The sequence below is a fragment of the Microcaecilia unicolor genome, chromosome 7 (genome assembly GCF_901765095.1).
Source record: "Microcaecilia unicolor chromosome 7, aMicUni1.1, whole genome shotgun sequence".
In the NCBI taxonomy this organism is placed as follows: Eukaryota; Metazoa; Chordata; class Amphibia; order Gymnophiona; family Siphonopidae; genus Microcaecilia; species Microcaecilia unicolor.
In genome coordinates, this window is record NC_044037.1 from 155,977,483 (window position 1) to 155,996,094 (window position 18,612).

Here is an 18,612-nt window from a genome sequence, read left to right on the forward strand (position 1 = left end):
TAGTGTTCATCACACTGTATGGTTTGAAAAAAGGTCGAGAGCGGAGTGCGGACGCACAAAACTCAAAGTACTGGATTTCAGACATACTGATTTTGATATAATGGGGGAATACCTGAAGAAGGAGCTGTTGGCGTGGGAGGGCGCAGGAGATGTAGAAAAACAGTGGTCAAAGCTAAAGGCTGCTCTAAATATGGCGACTGATCTTTCTGTGAGGAAAGTAAACAAAAACAAGAGAAGCAAGATGCCTATGTGGTTCTCCAAACAAGTAGCTGAAAAAATAAGAGCAAAAGAGGCTTTGTTCAAGAAATACAAAAGAACGCAACGAGAGGATCACAGAAAAGATTATCACATTAAACTCAAAGAAGCGAAGAAGGAAATACGGCTAGCAAAAGCGCGAGTATAAGAAAAACGGCTAAAGATTTAGAGAGGTGACAAGACCTTTTTCAGATATATTGGAGAAAGGAGAAGAGATAGGAATAGAATTGCGAGACTGAAAGATAATGAGAATGGCTATGTGGAGAGTGATGAAGATAAAGCAAACATGCTAAACAATTATTTCTCTTTGGTGTTCACGAAGGAAATTCCTGGAAAAGGACTGCGGTTGGCTATGTCTGGGAATGGAGTGGATACTGTACTGTTTATGGAACAAAGTGTTTATTTATTTTTATTTATTTTATTGCATTTGTATCCCACATTATCCCACCTATTTGCAGGCTCAATGTGGCTTACAGAGTTTTGTAATGACATGGATATTACAGGGTATCAGATACAATTGGTAATGTACAGAGATTAAGTAATGGAAGGGAAAGGGATATGGGACTTGATATACCGCCTTTCTGAGGTTTTTGCAACTACATTCAAAGCGGTTTACATATATTCAGGTACTTATTTTGTACCAGGGGCAATGGAGTGTTAAGTGACTTGCTCAAAGTCACAAGGAGCTGCAGTGGGAATTGAACTCAGTTCCCCAGGCTCAAAGTCCACTGCACTAAACACTAGGCTACTCCTCCTGAAGAAGGTGTTAGGGAGGATAGTATATAAAGGGAACTGGCATAGCTGGGTAGATTGATGGGGTAGTTTTGTAAGGCTATGGGTTCTCTTTGTAGGCTTTGTTGAAGAGATGTGTCTTTAAAGATTTGCGAAAGTCAGTTATTTCGTCGGTAGTTTTCAGGGTTGTGGGTAGTGTATTCCACAACTATGTGCTCATGTAAGAGAAGGTGGTAGAGTGTATCAGCTTGTATTTTACTCCTTTACAGATGGGGAAGTGCAGATTGAGAAATTTGCGGGATGATCTTATGGCGTTTCTGGGAGATAGGACCACAACATTTAGCATGTAGATTGGGGCATCTGCGTGAATGATTTTGTGTACCAATGTGCAGATCTTGAAAGCAATACATTCCTTGAGTGGGAGCCAGTGAAGTTTCTTAAGGTGGACAAAGCTATGGGGCCGGATGGGATACATCCCAAGATACTGAAGGCGCTCAGAGAGATCCTGGCGGGACCTCTTTAAAGATTTAATAGATCTTTAGAGACGGGAGAGGTTCCGCGGGATTGGAGATGAGCGGATGTGGTCCCTCTTCAAAAGTAGAGACAGAGAAGAAATGGGAAGCTGCAGACCAGCAAGTCTCACGTCGGCAGTAGGAAAAATAATGGAGTCACTGCTGAAAGAAAGGATAGTTAACTTTCTAGAAGCCGACGGGTTACAGGACCCAAGGCAACATGGCTTTACCAAAGGAAACTCCTGGCAAACAAATCTTATTGACTTCTTTGACTGGGTGACCAAAGAACTGGATGAAGAACGTGCGCTACATGTAATCTACTGTTACGTTCCTCACCTGATTCCAGGCCTGCGCGTCTGATTCGCCGGCGAGGTGCGGTCCGGCAGAGCTAGCCGGCTTTTTGATGTTTCTCCAGGATGGGTCGGTTTCAGTTTCCCAAGTCTGGCAGCCGTCATCCGGCTTAGAGCACAAGCAGCGGCCATCTTGGCTAGCTCAGGAGGGGGCAGCCATCTTGTATAAACGAGATCAGGAAGGAACTCCATATTTGGTCTTGGGAGGATCTCCTATGGGGGCAGCCATGTTGGCTTCACCTGAGTGTGGTTTGCTCAGATTTCCTCACTATTTAAAGCACTGCCTCCAGGCCTTCATTGCTTCAGCCTCATTTGTTCTGAGGAGTTGCTGTCGGAGTGCTGTTCACCGACTTCCTTCTGTTCCTGTTTTTCCTATGTACCAGACCTTGGCTAGTTATCTCGGATTTTGCTTGTTTGCTGCCTGCCTTGACTCTGGACTGATTTGACTATTTCTTTGCCTGTTGGAGTTCTGGTTCTGGACAGTGTCTGTTTCCTGCTATCCTGGTCAGCGGCTGTGCAACCCCGCCGGTTCCTGAAGTCCTGGTGGCCGCCTGCAGCTGGGGGCTCAACTCCCGGTGAACGGTGGTCGCTTCCCAGGTGAAGCTAGGGGTTGTCTGGCTGCCTGACTGAGTGCGGTGTCACTCCATCTCTGCCGTGCTCAGTCGAGGCACAGGGGCTCACCACTACCGGGTCATAACATCTACTTGGACTTCAGCAAAGCCTTTGATACAGTCCCCCACAGAAGACTCGTGAATATGCTGAAAGAGTTAGGACCGAAACTGGTGAACTGGATAAGAAACTGGTTGACCAACAGGTGACAGAGGGTGGTGGTAAATGAAATCCAGTCAGAGAAAAGAAAGGTGAGCAGTGGAGTTCCTCGGGTCAGTGCTGGGGCCTATTCTGATTAATATACTTGTGGGAGATATTCCTGAAGGGTTAGAAGGAAAGCTATGCTTTTTTGCAGATGACACGAAAATAGCCAATAGAATGGATACCCTGGAGTGAGTAGAAACAATGAGAAGGGATCTACGAACCTTAGAAGAATGGTCGAGAGTCTGGCAGTTAACCATACGAGATCTTTGGAAACCGCTATTTTAGTTCCTATATTCTTTTATAAATTTTTTTATTATGCTGTGATAGCATTCAACTTATGATATGTGAGTGCTCAGTAAAACACATGTTGCTTAGGATGGACTATTGGGACACAACATGCCAACCCAACATCATTGCACTTCAGCCCTACCCACCGCCTAATTCAAATCATACTGTCTAGTGTTGATGAACAACATGAATAAACAATCGGTAGGCATTTCAATGATAGCAAAACTAGTACTTAGCTTGGGGCTGGGATGGTTTATAACGGAAAACCGTTGGGTGCTCCTCAGCAGTGCCTCAGCTTTGTCAATAAAAGTCCGTGCTCGTGTCAAAAGTGAAAATAGATGAAATTTCAACTCTATTCTTAATTAACAGATCGGTTTGTATGTCTTCATTCTGTCTTCTCTTATGTTCTCAACACAGCTTGTGTTTCGCTCTTATCGCGTCATCAGGAGAACTTAATCTTATAGACCTGGAGCCATGCTCTCATTTGTTGTAACCACTGTATAATATAGATGATATAAAAGACAGTGTGTTATCATACGTATGCTATGCACCTCCTGATCATTGGGCGATATGCTGTACATAGCTACAGTAACCTCCTTGGCTGTAAAATATCAGTTATATTTTACACATCTTATTATAGCTCTAAGGCTTACCTAATAAGTGTGCCGCCTTACTCTCCTGCGGCTGACCTTTGAAAAAACGCTAGCGCCTGCGCACTGTCTAAATATGATGTATTAGGTGGCGTATGCTGCTCATCATCCATGCAGCCATTCTATGTCCTGGTTCAGGACGCTAGGGACGACAGTATCCCATTGGAATATCAATCTTTGTTCTTTACGCTTCAACATTCTGGCTATATCACCCCCGTGCGATGTAATGACCTGCTTCAACACTAGGTATTTTAAATCTGAAAAGTTATGCTGTTGAGTGGCCCAATGCTCTTCCAGAGGGGCTTCTCTCTTCTGAAGTCTCAAGTTGCTAATGTGTTCAGCTATACACTGTTTGATCTTCCGTGTAGTGTAGCCGATATACCATTTATTACAAGGGCAAGTAATGCCATACACAACTTGAATGGACTCACAGTCAGTAACTGTTGTAAAATGGAATGTACGTCCTGTCTTCGGATGAATCACCTGATCAGTTTGCCATACATATTTACAGTAGACATCGTGAACATGGTTTGTGGCCCCCTCTGGACTCACCCCTCGGTTTTTAACTCAAATGAGATCGCGATCTCAATATCTGCCCCATGTTCTTTGCCCTGGTATTAACAAACAGTGGGTAATCATTGAATTGTAATAATGAAAGCATGGGCCAATGTTTTCTTATAATTCCTTGTACTGATGCAGTTCTGTTAGAGTATGGCAAGATACATGTGAACTTTTCTTGCTTGGTACTTGGATGTCCTTTGTGTGGGGTTAATAGCCATTGTTGATGAGTATTAGATGCTCGCTTCCAAGATGTTTTTAACAGTTTCGGAGGGTACCCCTGCGCCCTGAATCTATCATACATACCCTTGGCCTCCATGTTAAAATTGTCCTTTGTGCCACACAATTTCCTTATACGCAAAAACTGCCCCGTTGGGATACCAGTTTTGACAGATGCAGGATGAAAGCTACTGTATAACTTTTAAACCACAGAGCACTGGACACGGAATAGAGCACCACGAGCATCGGCAACACAACATCACAAGAACCCGGCCACTCATTCTTTCCATAACGAGAATATTAGAGATTCAAGATAAGCGAACCTTATCATCTGTTCTTATTTTATATCATCAGCAATTATCAGGGGTGGAGAAGGGAGGTAGGTCAGTGCCGTGATGTTTTTAAGTTGAAGTGCTGATTAGGTTTCGTGGCTCATGGTACAGGCACAACAACACTGACTGAGCACTGCATATAAAAAAAATATAATATATATATATATTGTATCATCAAAATATTACTGTGGTTATAAGTATGTATTCTGGTATTATGTGAATATCCAGTTAAAATTTAATGCCAAGAAGTGTAGAGTGATGCACTTGGGGTGCAGAAACCCAAAAGAGAGAACTAATAGGAGGGGAGAGATTAGTAAGCTCGACTCAGGAGACAGACCTTGGGGTGTTGGTGTCAGAGGGTCTAAAGGTGAAGAGACAAGGCGACGCCCGTGGCCAGAAGGATGCTAGGCTAAATAGAGAGGGGCATAACCAGTAGAAGAAAGGAGGTGTTGATGCCCCTCTACAAGTCATTGGTGAGGCCCCACTTGGAGTATTGTGTTCAGTTTTGGAGGCCGTATCTTGCTAAAGATGTAAAAAGACTGGAAACGATGCAAAGAAAAGCTACAAAAATGGTATGGGATTTGCGTTGCAAACCGTATGAGGAGAGACTTGCTGACCTTAACATGTATACCATAGAGAAAAGGAGAAACAGGGGTGACATGATACAGACATTCAAATATTTGAAAGGTATTAATCAGCAAATGAACCTTTTTTGGAGACGGGAAGGCAGTAGAACTAGAGGACATGAATTGAGGTTGAGGGGGGCAGACTCAGGACTAATGTCAGGAAGTATTTTTTCACTGAGAGGGTAGTGGATATGTGGAATGCCCTCCTGTGGGAGGTGGTGGAGATGAAAATGGAAATGAAATTCAAACATGCATGGGATAAACACAAAGGAATCCTGTTTAGAAGGAATGGTTCTACGGAATCTTAGCAGAGATTGGGTGACAACGCCTGTAATTGGGAAACAAAATGGGAGCTGGGCAGACTTCTATGGTCTACGCCCTGATCATGACTGAATAGATAGGCATGGGCTGGAGCGTAAATTATAAGGGGCTTCGACGTTAACTTCAGAACTTAGTACAAGAACAGTGCTAGGCAGACTTCTACAGTCTATGCCCTAAGAAATGCAAGGACAAATCAAACTCGGGTATACATATAAAGTATCACATACCATGTAAATGAGTTTATCTTGTTGGGCAGACTGGATGGACTGTACAGGTCTTTATCTGCCGTCATTTACTATGTTACTATTGTATCTACTTCCTGGATGAATGTGTGATTGTAGTTTTATGCACATTTGTCATCTGAAAATACAAAAGAATTCACAAAGTATCTTTAGGAGTTACTGTTGTTCTAATTTAACTCACTGAACTCTTCTGATAGCAACTGCAACCTCTGAGGTACCTTGGTTTCCAATTTCCTTAGCCCTCAAAAGGGCCCACCGTTAACTTGTTAATGCCACAGGAGAATATTGCTTAGTTGACCAATGTTAACCCACTTTTTAGAGTGGGTCCTGCTGTGCTCCAATTGGCTCAGTCCTCTTTGGACCACATCTGGGGAGTTGGCAGGGATAGGCATCTAAAGTTCCTGACCAACTTTTCCAGTTCCTCTTCAAAAAACCAAGCAACCCAGAAAGGGCAGAATGCTCAAGCATGTCTTGGAGGATACATCCTCTGCCCAGTAGCAGAGTCACAACCGCAGGCACCTCCTGGCCACACCACTGTGGCAACCAAGTGAGAAGAGTTGTGGAGTAAGTTATACAGGACATTCACTAAGAAAGCTGCCCCGATTCCAAGCATGCCATCTCTGGGGAGTCAGGGATTAGTTACAGCCAACAAAGTATGGATCTTCCCATATAGCCCCCACAAACAGCAGCATGTAACCCTGCCACTGCTGAAGAAAAGACCTGTTTCAGAAGATGAGCCAACCTCCTCTCATAGATCTTCTTCAGAGAACATCTCCTTCTATTGGGATAGCAGTTTTCTTGGTAACAGCCAACATATGGGTGTCCACCTTGCAGATTCACCAGTACTTCTCAATTACCACAAGCAGCAGGGGATGGAACATCTCAAGAACCTTCGCCCCCATGAGAGGCCACCTCTGGGTTCTCCCACTCTGCCAAGGTCGGGTCTCCCTCATCTGCCTCTGGTGTAGAAATGGCGACAAGCCCTCTGAAGTGGTGTCAAAAAGACTAGGCAGCTCCGCCCACCTGAAAAAAATAGATGACTAGTGAACAAGACTCCTCCTCCACTGGGGGAGAGTTAAGGTCTGAAACTATAGCTGAAAGGTTTCTCAGGAGAGAGTGGGAACACCAGCTCTTCTGGCCTGCCACTACCACCTCCCCCCCCCCCCCCCCCCCCCCCACAGTCCCCAGCACTGGGTTCATCCTGGGATGCTCAGCCCATCAAGGCGTGGCCACCGAGGGCCCTTCAGGGGGGCTGAATCTCTACATAAGTACGTAAGTATTGCCATACTGGGAAAGACCAAGGTCCATCGAGCCCAGCATCCTGTTTCCAACAGTGGCCAATCCAGGTCACAAATACCTGGCAAGATCCCAAAAATGTACAAAATATTTTATACTGCTTATCCCAGAAATAGTGGATTTTCCCCCAAGTCCATTTAATAACGGATTTTCCCCAAGTCCATTTAATAACAGTCTATGGACTTTTCCTTTAGGAAGCCATCCAAACCTTTTTAAAACTCCGCTAAGCTAACCACCTTTACCACATTCTCTGGCAACGAATTCCAGAGTTTAATTACACATTGAAGAAAAGTTCTCTGATTCATTTTTAATAGCTTCATCGCATGCCCCCTAGTCCTAGTATTTTTGGAAAGCGTGAACAGACGCTTCACATCTACCCGTTCAACTCCACTCGATATCCCCCCTTGCTTTATCCAAGGGGGTACTCTCCCTGGCCAAGTATCCCAGAGGACCATGTGCTAGAGCCATTTTGGAGATGGGGTCCCATCAGGTCTTCTACTTGACCCAACGCAGGCCAAGATGTGCCCCGCCCCTCAATACAGGTACCCCTCCACAGGAAACTGCTGCACCTGCTCAACTTGCACACGGGGAAAGCTGCAACAGGGAAAATGGCTACCCTTCCTGCCACTCATTGGGACCGTGGGTACCATGGAAAAGCCAGTAGAGAACCAACAGGCTCCTGGAAGGCAGACCCCGACCCCCCCCCCCCCCCCCGCAAGCTGTTTGAGGACTTAAACAGCCCAAGGGAATCGGCAACTATACTAAGCTGTCACTTACCACAGGCAGAGCATCTCCACACAACCACTGCTGACAATGATCATGTTTTGAGCAACCATTCTACATTAGAGTACTTTTCTTCCACATACGAGCTTCAAAGAGATCAAAATAATATTTAAAAATAATTCCCCAGTATCTACTGCAATTAGCCCTCAGTTGCTAAAGTGCACCACATAATTTCTTGCTCTCACTACTTTGAGGTGGGCTTGACCAACTTGACCAACTTTCACTATTTCTGGTAAGCCTGACTGGATATACCATACTTCCTTGATTCTAAGATGCACTTTTTTTTGCTGGTTTTAATCTCCGTGGAAAGTAGGTGCGGCTTACAATTGATGTTGTCTTAGAATCAGGGTTCAAAATTTGAAATCAAGTTACCTAATTCCTTATTCTGTCCAAATAGAGGCATATTTTCAAAGCACTTAGCCTTCCATAGTTCCATAGGTTTCTATGGAACTTTGGAAGGCTAAGTGCTTTGAAAATATGCCTCATAGCTACCAGTAATTGAAAATCAATGTGTTTGTGCTTTTCCTTCTGCATATGTTTGTTTACAGCATTTGTGTGGTGTTCTTTTGTTGTCCTGTACCACTAAAGAGAACGAAGACACAATGGGCCTGACAATCAGCATTTCTGACGAACGGCACAGGAAATTCAAGGTTTCTTTAACCACTAAAAAGTTAATTGGTGTTAATATGTGTTCTAGCTTGAGACCTATCCACTGGAATAGTGGTGGGCCAAGCTACATAGCTTTAACCAGCTGAAAAGCACTGACTAGGCCTGATAACCAGCTGAGGGCCTTATAGCAGAGAGCCTGCAAGAGCAGGACTGCTTGGTGAGTTCTAATGAAACCTGGTGCAACTTCCGAATTGAGTGTAACACACATGATGCAGAAATTAAAGACAGAAATGATAAGAAGTTTGGTTCATAACACGGAGTCTGTCTTTGTGGGATGGCACCCAGATTACAAGATGATATGAGACAGATTTGTCCATGTTTGGATATCTGTATCTAAGGAGTTGTTGACAAAAAGGGAAACTGCACAATAATTTGCAATAATAAAACGGAAAGGAGAGGTGGGCACCTGACCGGTGGTAGAGTATGATTCACTGATTAAGCAACATTAGAAAAAAAAAAATCCCTCTCCATAGACTTGTATGGTGACCAAATTGTATAAAAGCAGGGTGCATGCAAGCCCTCGTTGGAACGATTTTCCCCAACGTATTCTAGAGGGCAGGGCTCTGGCCGGTTGAACCCAGAATCTGTCTGCTGAATGTACCTGATTAAAGCCTGATTTGGGTAAGATTAAAAAGACTATTTCTTTAACTAAACTATTTCTGTCTTTGTGTCAATTTATTCTCTATCTTTCACCTGTTTTGCAAACTAACACACACACCCCCACACAAGTAAGATTTCTCACTAAAACAGTTTTATAGACTTTTCATAGATTGTATGTGGGAACATAAATGGCCAAAGGTTCACTTAGATCTAAATAGACAGAAAGCTGTGGTCATGGGAATTAGATTTGAACTGCGCCTTCTGATGCCTCCCCAACGCCGATACCCATGGGAAGGGGTGTCATTGAAATTCAGGGAGGCGGTCCACAAGATCGTAGAGGAACAAACCCTCTGTACACCTCCGTGTGGAAGGATCCCACGGGGGTCTATAGAGGGGTAGGTTAAAAACAGTGGTGACCCCGACGTGATATTCAGCACAACCAGTGAATTTTTTAACGGTTAAAAATGGGCCTGCAATTTATGCAGCCTATTTTAACTGTTTAACATAGCTGGTTAAGCGCTGAACATTCGCACCTAACCGGCTATGTTGTGTAGCCACTAACTGCAGATATTTAGCAGAAGATAACCAATTATCTCCCACTGGATATGCATGGTTAGGTGTCAATATCCTATTTAAACAGTCAGTGGCAGTGTCTGGCTAGTTAAATAGCTTTGAATATCAGGAGGTTTGTATCTGGTTGAATACAAGTCTCCTGCAGTTTGATGAAAAGATATCCAATTGGTTGGGAACAGATCTGAATAACTGACTTTGCCTGGATCATTGCCAATATACATGCCTTGATGCCATGTTCCCTTTTGAACAGTGGAGCATAGTAGGTTTTTCTTGCACAGTGAAGCATTGTAGTAAATTCTGGAGCTTTGAAAATTATTTTGAATATGATTTTGAAGCCCATAAATATAAGGCATGACATGATCATGTCAGCAACTGGCAATCTTAAGCTAAATAATTTTCTATTTTTGTTTTAACACCTGTGGCTGTGTGCACACAAGGTGAAATTGTGTCTTACCTGATAATTTCATTTCCTTCAGTCATGCCGTACCATTCTGAACAAGTAGGTGTTATCTCTTCCTACCCGCAGATGGAGGTAGAGAAAATAGATCTTTTCCAGTAAATTCACCAGTATAACTTGTTGGTGCTCAATATAAAACTCCAATATGCATCTACAAAACAGCAGAAGGTCCCTTTATAATGCACACTCATGCTCCATCAACTACTACAGCTGCAATAATCATCAAGTGAACCTAACATTACATCAGAAGAACTCGCTACCATGCATACGCACAAATTTGTCTTTGGGTTTTTTTTAATTTTGTTTTTAACTGTAAAAGCAGAGCACACACTGAACCCTAAGCCACACCTTGCGGCAAAAACAAAAACACAGAATTTCAGGGATCTGTACCTTCCAGGATAAGACACCAGGGATGTGGAAGACTTCCAGGACCTGAGCAAGGTAGACACAACCATAAGCGAGAAACTACACCTCAATAAACAGCTTCTTTCAAGCACTAAACCATAAGCCAGAAGGGATCCGGATTAAGTAATATGTTCTGATGAGTACAGAAGTAAGATTTCTTTATGTTGCTGGTCCAGCTTATTGGAATAAGTTGCCTCTTCAAATTAAAAATATTACAGAGTTTAAAGACTTTGCTGTTTATGCAGGCCTACAGTTGGGGCAATGAATAATGATTAATATCTGATGTGAGACTTTGATTTTTAAGTTATTCTGTTTTCTTCATAAATGTCAATTTGTCTTTTTTGTGTATGTAATTTTGTAATTGCTGAGAACTATGGATCAAGCAGAATAAAAGTTCTTAAATTTCCACAGGACCTTGAAAACTGCATTCCCTGGACAATGGAAGCGACATGGCTACCAATGCACATACACACACACTAGGTCTATATACCACAGCCAATGGGGAAAATCCAGAGCCATTAAAAGGACAAAGTACGGATGCTGCACAATCCTGCACAAGAACCAACCTACCAGAGGCCACAGAAGAAAGAAGTACAGGGTCTCTCCTCTGTTGGCCATTGCTGTACCAAGGCATCTATCCCCTGAGAGGCCGCCTCTTTCCTGGAATTAAAGAAATACTCTGACTTGGCACTGGAGTGTATAGCCATCAGGTTGAACACCGGAAGCCCCCACTGGTCCAGAATGAGCAGGAAGGCTGTCAGCCCCAGCTCACACTCCCCTGGATCCAATAGGGAACAGCTGAGAAAGTCCACCTAGTCATTGTCCTTGCCCAAAGTATGGGCTGCAGACAGAGCTTGCAGAAGTCTCTCCATCCAATAGAAGAAGCTCACAGCTTCTAATGCTACAGCCTGGCTTCTGGTGCCTCCTTGCTGTTATCTGTCATCACTCGGACTGCTTTCCCCCGAAGTAGAGGAAGAAACTCCACAAAGGCCAACTGCACCATCTGAATCTCCAGGTGGTAGCTGGACCAAGTCCCCTGCATCATTCAGCTCAAGCAGTGTACTCCCCAACCAAGGAAACACACATCCACTCTGAAGAGTACAGGGAAACCCTCTGCAGGAAGTGAAGAGGACTGTCCTACCATTCCAGACTGCCTTGCACCCAGGTGGGGGAGTGTTTATACTTCTACTCGTATATAGTGTTGGCAGCTTTAGAAAGCCCATTTCAAAGATTAACACATTTTTCTACTTGCAGAAATGGCTTTGAAAATTTCCTTCCAGATCAGGGGTTCTCAACCCAGTCCTCAGGACACATCTAGCCATTCAGGTTTTCAGGATACCCACAATGAAGATTCATTAAAGATCACCATGCAAATTTATCTCATGCATATTCATTGTGAGGTTTCTGAAAACCTGACTGGCTAGGTATGTCCTGAGGACTGAGTCAAGAACCACTTCTCTACACAGACTCAAAATCAGTTACTCACCACTTTCAGTTCTGGCACAGATCGACTTAGCGTCCATTCCTGACTATTTACAAATGCATCTGAAAAACATGAAAAACAAATACATGTATTTTAATAATTAGGAAACGTAACATTCTCATTTATATTTTAGAATTAAAAAAAAAAGTTTACTACACAAGGTGTGAGAAGTGCTAAATACTTACAAAAATCAGGTAAATAGTTAATGCTAAATGGGTCATTACGAAGAACTTACGCACATTTCTTTATAGAACAAAATTTGAATGATTTTGCACATTTTTGTATACCACATATTCTACACTGTTTTCAACAAAGACAATAATACAAACACAACATTATAAAAATCCTGCCATACTAAGAGTCTTTTTACTAAGCTGTTATAAAAGGTAGCCTTAGCATGTCCTTACATAGGACCTTCCCGCAAGCGAAGTCTATTTTTACCGCAGCCAGATAATGATCATACATTAATTTTTCCATTAGTGCGCAACCATTAAAAAATATTAGTGTGTGAGCACTTACTGTCACCTATTTTATAGGCAATAAGGGCTCATACACAAATCCTGTGCTATTCAGTGTGCGATAACGTAGATGCGCTAACTAGCACAGAAATTCCCACTCTGGCCCCCCCCCCCCCCCCAAAAAAAAAAAACATGCCCCCTTCTGAGCAAAAAAAATATTTTTTGGAACATGGTCTGCACACTCTGACCAAAAATTACTACAGGTCGCCTGAGCGTGTCCCCCAGCAAGTCATATTAAGTTGCAGTAAGCACATGCTAGAGCTTACTGCAGCTTAGTAAAAGGACATCTAATAGCTGAAATTTCTAGTATTCTAATATTCAACCACCAAATTACATTAAAATCCTTCTGATAAGCCCAACTTATCACCAACATGTTAAATCATAAAATAAGCCCCCTCAAATAGCTATGTTTTACGTTTAATATGAATATGAAAATAGTAAATATTCCCAACACAACCATTAAAATATGCCAAATTTCCATTTTCTTCTCATTTATATTTTTCCCAGGTTAACCAGGTGTTCCAAGTTTTTGTACACTATTTAGACATTCCTATAGATCAGAAACCTATGTAAGTTCAAAGTGACATATGTGAGGTCAGTGATGTAGGTATTCAAAATAAGTCATAACGTAATTTTATTTTAATGTGTGCAAAACACAACCAAAAGGGTCATCAATCAACAGACTTAAGATGGCAAATAAACAACAAAATGCCCCACTGTCTATCCAGTGAAGATCTATCCACTTTACACAGAAAAGACACACAAGCTCCGATATACAGTCCTATTTTAACTCACTTCTACAATGTTTTGAAGACCTGACTTCAGGAATCTGCCACCATGCCGCCCACTGATCGCGAAAATCCAGACTACCCCAGTTTCAGAAAATGCCCTCCCTTGGCTTGGGAACCGGCCAGACCTCGATTTTGGGGAGGGGGGTTGAGGCCAAAATACGGTGGCACATTCTGCCCTGCTCTCCACCCCCTCTGCAACCCTACATAACTCCCCCCCCCCCCCCCCCCACCGGCCTACACCACTGCTTAGGATGTTTCAATTATGAAGGACCCAGAGTTAAGATGCTCCAAAAGGCTAACTTTAATCACTTCCAAATTTAAACAACAAAATAGGCTTTTCGTCAGAACTCCAAATAAAAAATATAAGCTTAATCTCATATACTTGCAATTTACCAATTTCTCCAACTCTTCCACTTTCCGTGCATCCTCCCCTCTCTCTCTTTTGGCAAATTCTTTTCAGAAGATGTTGCCCTGCCCAGTTCTACTCACTAATCCAGGCCAGGTTTTACTCTTCATAACAACCATTAATGCACATTCAAAAACATTTACGGGTTGGTATTCAAAGTGATTTAACCAGCCACAAATGGATCCTGGCCAGTTAGACTGCCTATTCGGGGCTAACTGCTCATTTTCAGCAGCACTTAATCAGTTAGTGTCACTGAAAATAACCAGTTAGCGCCTAACTGAAATCCGGTTATTTTGGGGGCATTTCAGGGGCAAAGTCAGCACTTGGCCAGCTAAGTGCTGATATTCAGCACTTAAACAGCCAAGGTGGGGGGGGGGGGGGTCACGTGATGCGCTTGAGCTAGGAGGTTGCATTTACCTCGAGCTCCTCGGTCCTTTCCCCTTACGAGACTTTGAAGTGGATTTGGTTCTTCTTTCTTGCCTCTGCAGTGTAGCAACGAAGAGATCTGAAGCGCATGGACAGATTTATGTTCAGATCGGGGTCAGACATGGCTAATAAAAGCGCGAAAAAAGAAAATTCAAAGACACACCAGGGAGCGGCAACTGAAGCCAAGATGGCGGAGGACTTGGGAGAAAGTGCAGGGCTCTCAGAAGTGCTTATCGAGAAACTATCTTCGGCAGTGACAACGGCTTTGAGCACGCAGCTGGACGGAATTCACGCTAGTGTGCAGGGACTCACCCAAGCCGTTACTGATTTTAATATCAGAGTGTCGGAGCTGGAAACCAGAGTGGGAGCCGCGGAGGACAGCCTACAAGAGGTTCTTGATGAGCTAACGAGGTTTAATAAGAAGTTACAGGCTGTAACGCCAAGCTTAAAGACCTTGAGAATAGGTCTCGGCGGAATAACATCTGGCTGGTGGGTTTGCCTGAATCGCCGAATGAACGGGACCTTCAAAATATGCTTGAAAAATGGTTTGCAGAGATCGTGGGAGCAGAGTCTGGAACGGGGCCAATACATATTGAAAGGGCGCACTGCGTGGGGCGCTGGATACAGGGAGCGACCAGGCCTCGAGTGGTGGTGGTAAGATTCTTGAACTTTGCACAGTAAGAGCAGATCATGAGAAAATGCAGAGCCATGCAAAATCTGCAGCTGCAGAACTCCAGAATCATGCTGTTCCAGGATTATTCGGTGGCAGTGGCTCAACTACAAAGAGGATACTCTGAGACCTGTAAGCTGTTGGTGGAGAAGCAGCTGCGTTTTACCCTACAATATCCAGCGAGGCTCCATGTGGTCAAGGAGGGGAAAGCGTATGTTTTTGAGACTTGTGCAGAAGCAAAAAAACAATTGCAGAGCTGGTTTCCAAACTGACAGTCGGGAGTCTACCTGATATAGGAGGATGTGAAGTTGTGGCCTGTGGTGGTGGAATACCTGGAGAGAGTACAGGTTTTACTGTGTTTTGCATACTGCCTGTTCTGTACTTTGGTTACTGTTCAAAGGGAAGTAAAAGATAGTTTTTTTTATCATAAATGAGTAAGGGATTTAGGATAGGTGTGTATGGGCAGAGTGATAATGTGAGTGAGTGAGGATAGGTTCTCACTGTAGAGGCAGGGAGGGTGGGGAAAGGGCTGGGAAGCATCACTGAAATGGCCTCCGAGTGTGGCAGAAGGGGCAGTAAGATAGGGCAGGGGTCAGTGGGGGGGGGGGGGGGGGGGAGGGGGTTAGGGGGGGGGGAGAGAGGGGAGGGAGGGAACAGGTCCTGAGGTACATGGGGCATGTATGGGAAGGGAGTAGAGGATAGGGTATTTGACTGTGGCGGTGTGGTGGTGTGGTGGTGTATGGTATCTCACTATGGGGGAGGCTGGGCCCTGTGGTGGGAAAAGCAGGTGTGTATTCACTTTGAAGCATGTCCAGGGCCACTAGGTGCACATGGGGTCTCATAAAGCTTTGACTTGTGTATCATGGAATGTGTCTGGTATTAATTCACCGATAAAAAGAACTAAGATCTTGCAATATCTGGGTACGCATAGTGCCAACATTGTGGGGTTGCAGGAAACAAAGCTTAATGACGTGGAACATCAAAAGTTGAAAAGATCCTGGGTGGCGCAGTGTTATTGGGCATCCGCACAGAAAAGTAAGGCTGGGGTGACCATCTTGATTCGGAAGTCGGTTCCTTTTGTCCAACATAAGGTCACCATAGATACAGAGGGGAGATTTGTAATTGTGGAAGGAAAATTAAATCATTCCAACATCACGTTAATCTCAGCATATGCACCTAATTGGCTCAAAGGGCCTTTTTCCGAACTCTAATCGCCAGATTATCTGGGATTCAGGGGCCCAAGATTTTATTGGGAGATTTTAATACCATCCTTGATTCGAGTCTGGACACTACAGCTGGGGTGCAGAGATCTAGATCTCGTACCTCAGAGGGGTTGGGGGTATTATTGCAGATCCTAGATCTAGTGGACCCTTGGAGAATTTTTAATCCTTCAAAGCGGGATTTCACCCATGTCTTGAGGGTACACTCAATGCAGTCACGAATAGACTTTATCTTTATCTCCAGGGATATATTCCATATGATACAGAAGGCAGATATCGGGCCTCTGGTGATATCGGATCATACCCCTATCTCTATTAGTGTGGATTTGGGAGGTTTCGGAGTTGGAGGGAGGGAGGGAGAGGTGGAAGTTCCCTGCACATCTGTACAGGAACTTGGAATTTAGGCAATACTTGAGTCAAAGATGGGAGGAATATTTACATCATAATAAGGATCATGCTATCAACCCCATTTTGATGTGGGAAGCTGGGAAGGCTGTCATCAGGGGTGATATTGCTTTTGTTGCTAGGAAAAAGAGGCAGCAGGCCAGTAGGATGATCGAGCTAGAGAAAAAGATCAGGTCATTAAAGGGACAGTTGGGTGCTAGGCCCATGGAGGTGGGTCGACGCCCTTTGGAGCGGGTTCAAGGGGCGCTAAATAGCTTGCTTCAGGAGCAGGCACAGAAAAATGTATTTTATCAGCGCTTTAGACTTTTTAGATTTGGAAAGGTTATCAACAGAAATCAAACAAAATAAAACATGGAAAAGAAAATAAGATGATACCTTTTTTATTGGACATAACTTAATACATTTCTTGATTAGCTTTCGAAGGCTGCCCTTCTTCCTCAGATCGGAAATAAGCAAATGTGGTAGCAGATAGTATATATGAGAGAAACATCAAAGCATTACTTTGACAGTCTGACAGAGTGGGGGGTATGCATGGGGACATCAAAGCATTTCATTGATATTCCAACAGAATGGGTGTTGGTAGGTGAGAGGAGGGTAATAAACAGAGAAATACAGCTTTATGTTTTATAATGAGTTAGAAAACCCAGATCCTTATTAAGTTCTGTTTGTTGGGTGTCAAAATATTCATTCTTATTTCAAAGGTCTTACGTTCCTGTATTGTTTTAAAATTAACTTTCAGTATTCTTACTGTGAAATCACTGGTGCCGTGTTCTGTTCTTGTGAAGTGTTGGCCCACAGGGGTGGGGGCCTGACTGGCCCCAGCTATTTTCATGTGATGTCTGTGCAGATTGAATCTTGTCTTAAGCATCTAGCCTGTTTCTCCAATATAGCATCCTTCGTTACATTTTTTACACTGAATGATATATACCACATTGGAAGATGAGCAAGTAAAATAGTCCTTCATGTTGAATATTTTTCCTTTGTGAATGACTGTGGGGTCTTGTGAAATGTTTTGGCATAGTTTGCAGCTGGCTGTGTTACACGGAAACGTGCCCTTTTCTTTTTCCGTCTGTGTTGGAAGTTTACTTCTGATCAGCTTGTGTTTTAAATTTGGTGGCTGTCGGAAGGCCAGCACTGGTGGGGATGGGAATATCTCTTTCAGTAATTCATCTTCCTGAAGTAGTGGCTGTAGGTCTCTTATGATTTTCCTCAGTTCCTCCAGCTCTGGGTTGTATGTCACTCAAGGGGAATTCTGTCTGTGGCTTTTTTTTTTCTTTGTACTGTAGCAGATTTTCCCTGGGTGTTCTGAGGGAGGAGGCAATATTCTTGGAGATTATTTTGGGGTTGTAGCCTGTTTGAAGGATGCAGTCAGGGTTTCAAGGTGTCTGTCTCTATCCTCTGGGTCCGAGCAGATACGGTGGTATCTTGTGGCTTGGCTGTAAATAATGGATCTTTTTGTATGTGAAGGGTTTTATTTTGTTTGATTTCTGTTGATAACCTTTAAGAGTGGACTAACACGGCTACCACACCTCTCTACTTTAGATTTGGAAATAAACCGGGTAAGCTCTTGGCCAGTCTTACAAAAGATTGGACAGGTGCGTCTACAATTTCTGCGCTTCGAAATGCGGGGGGCCAGATTGTGACTGAGCAGAAACAGTTGGAACAGATCTTTGCCCAATTTTATTGTACGCTGTACAGGGCGGAGAGGGGTGGAGGTCAGGCTGCAGTGGATACCTTCTTGCAGGAGTGTGATCTGCCAAAACTTTCAGAGGCAGAGCAGCTTCATTTGAATGAGCCTATATCAGGACCTGAATTACAAAGGGCTATAAAGAGTCAAGCTACATAAATCCCCGGGGCCAGATGGTTATAGCGGCAAATTTTTAAAAATCTTAAACAGCCAGGTCCTGGGCCTTTTGGGTGAATATTTTGATGCAGCTATAAAAGATGGGGCATTTCCAGGGGGGTCGAATCAAGCATTGATAACGGTCTTGCCGAAACCAGGGAAGGATCCA

General features: G+C 43.6%; 1 protein-coding gene across 1 annotated transcript in view; it reads right to left on the bottom strand.

Annotated features, from left to right (window-relative positions):
• AGAP1 (ArfGAP with GTPase domain, ankyrin repeat and PH domain 1) overlaps positions 1 to 18,612 on the bottom strand; it is a 2,358,592-nt gene that overhangs the window by 2,100,167 nt on the left and 239,813 nt on the right. The window contains exon 2 of the mRNA XM_030210552.1: positions 12,168 to 12,226. Coding sequence (XP_030066412.1) covers positions 12,168 to 12,226 — 59 coding nt within the window. The remainder of the gene's footprint in view (positions 1 to 12,167; positions 12,227 to 18,612) is intronic.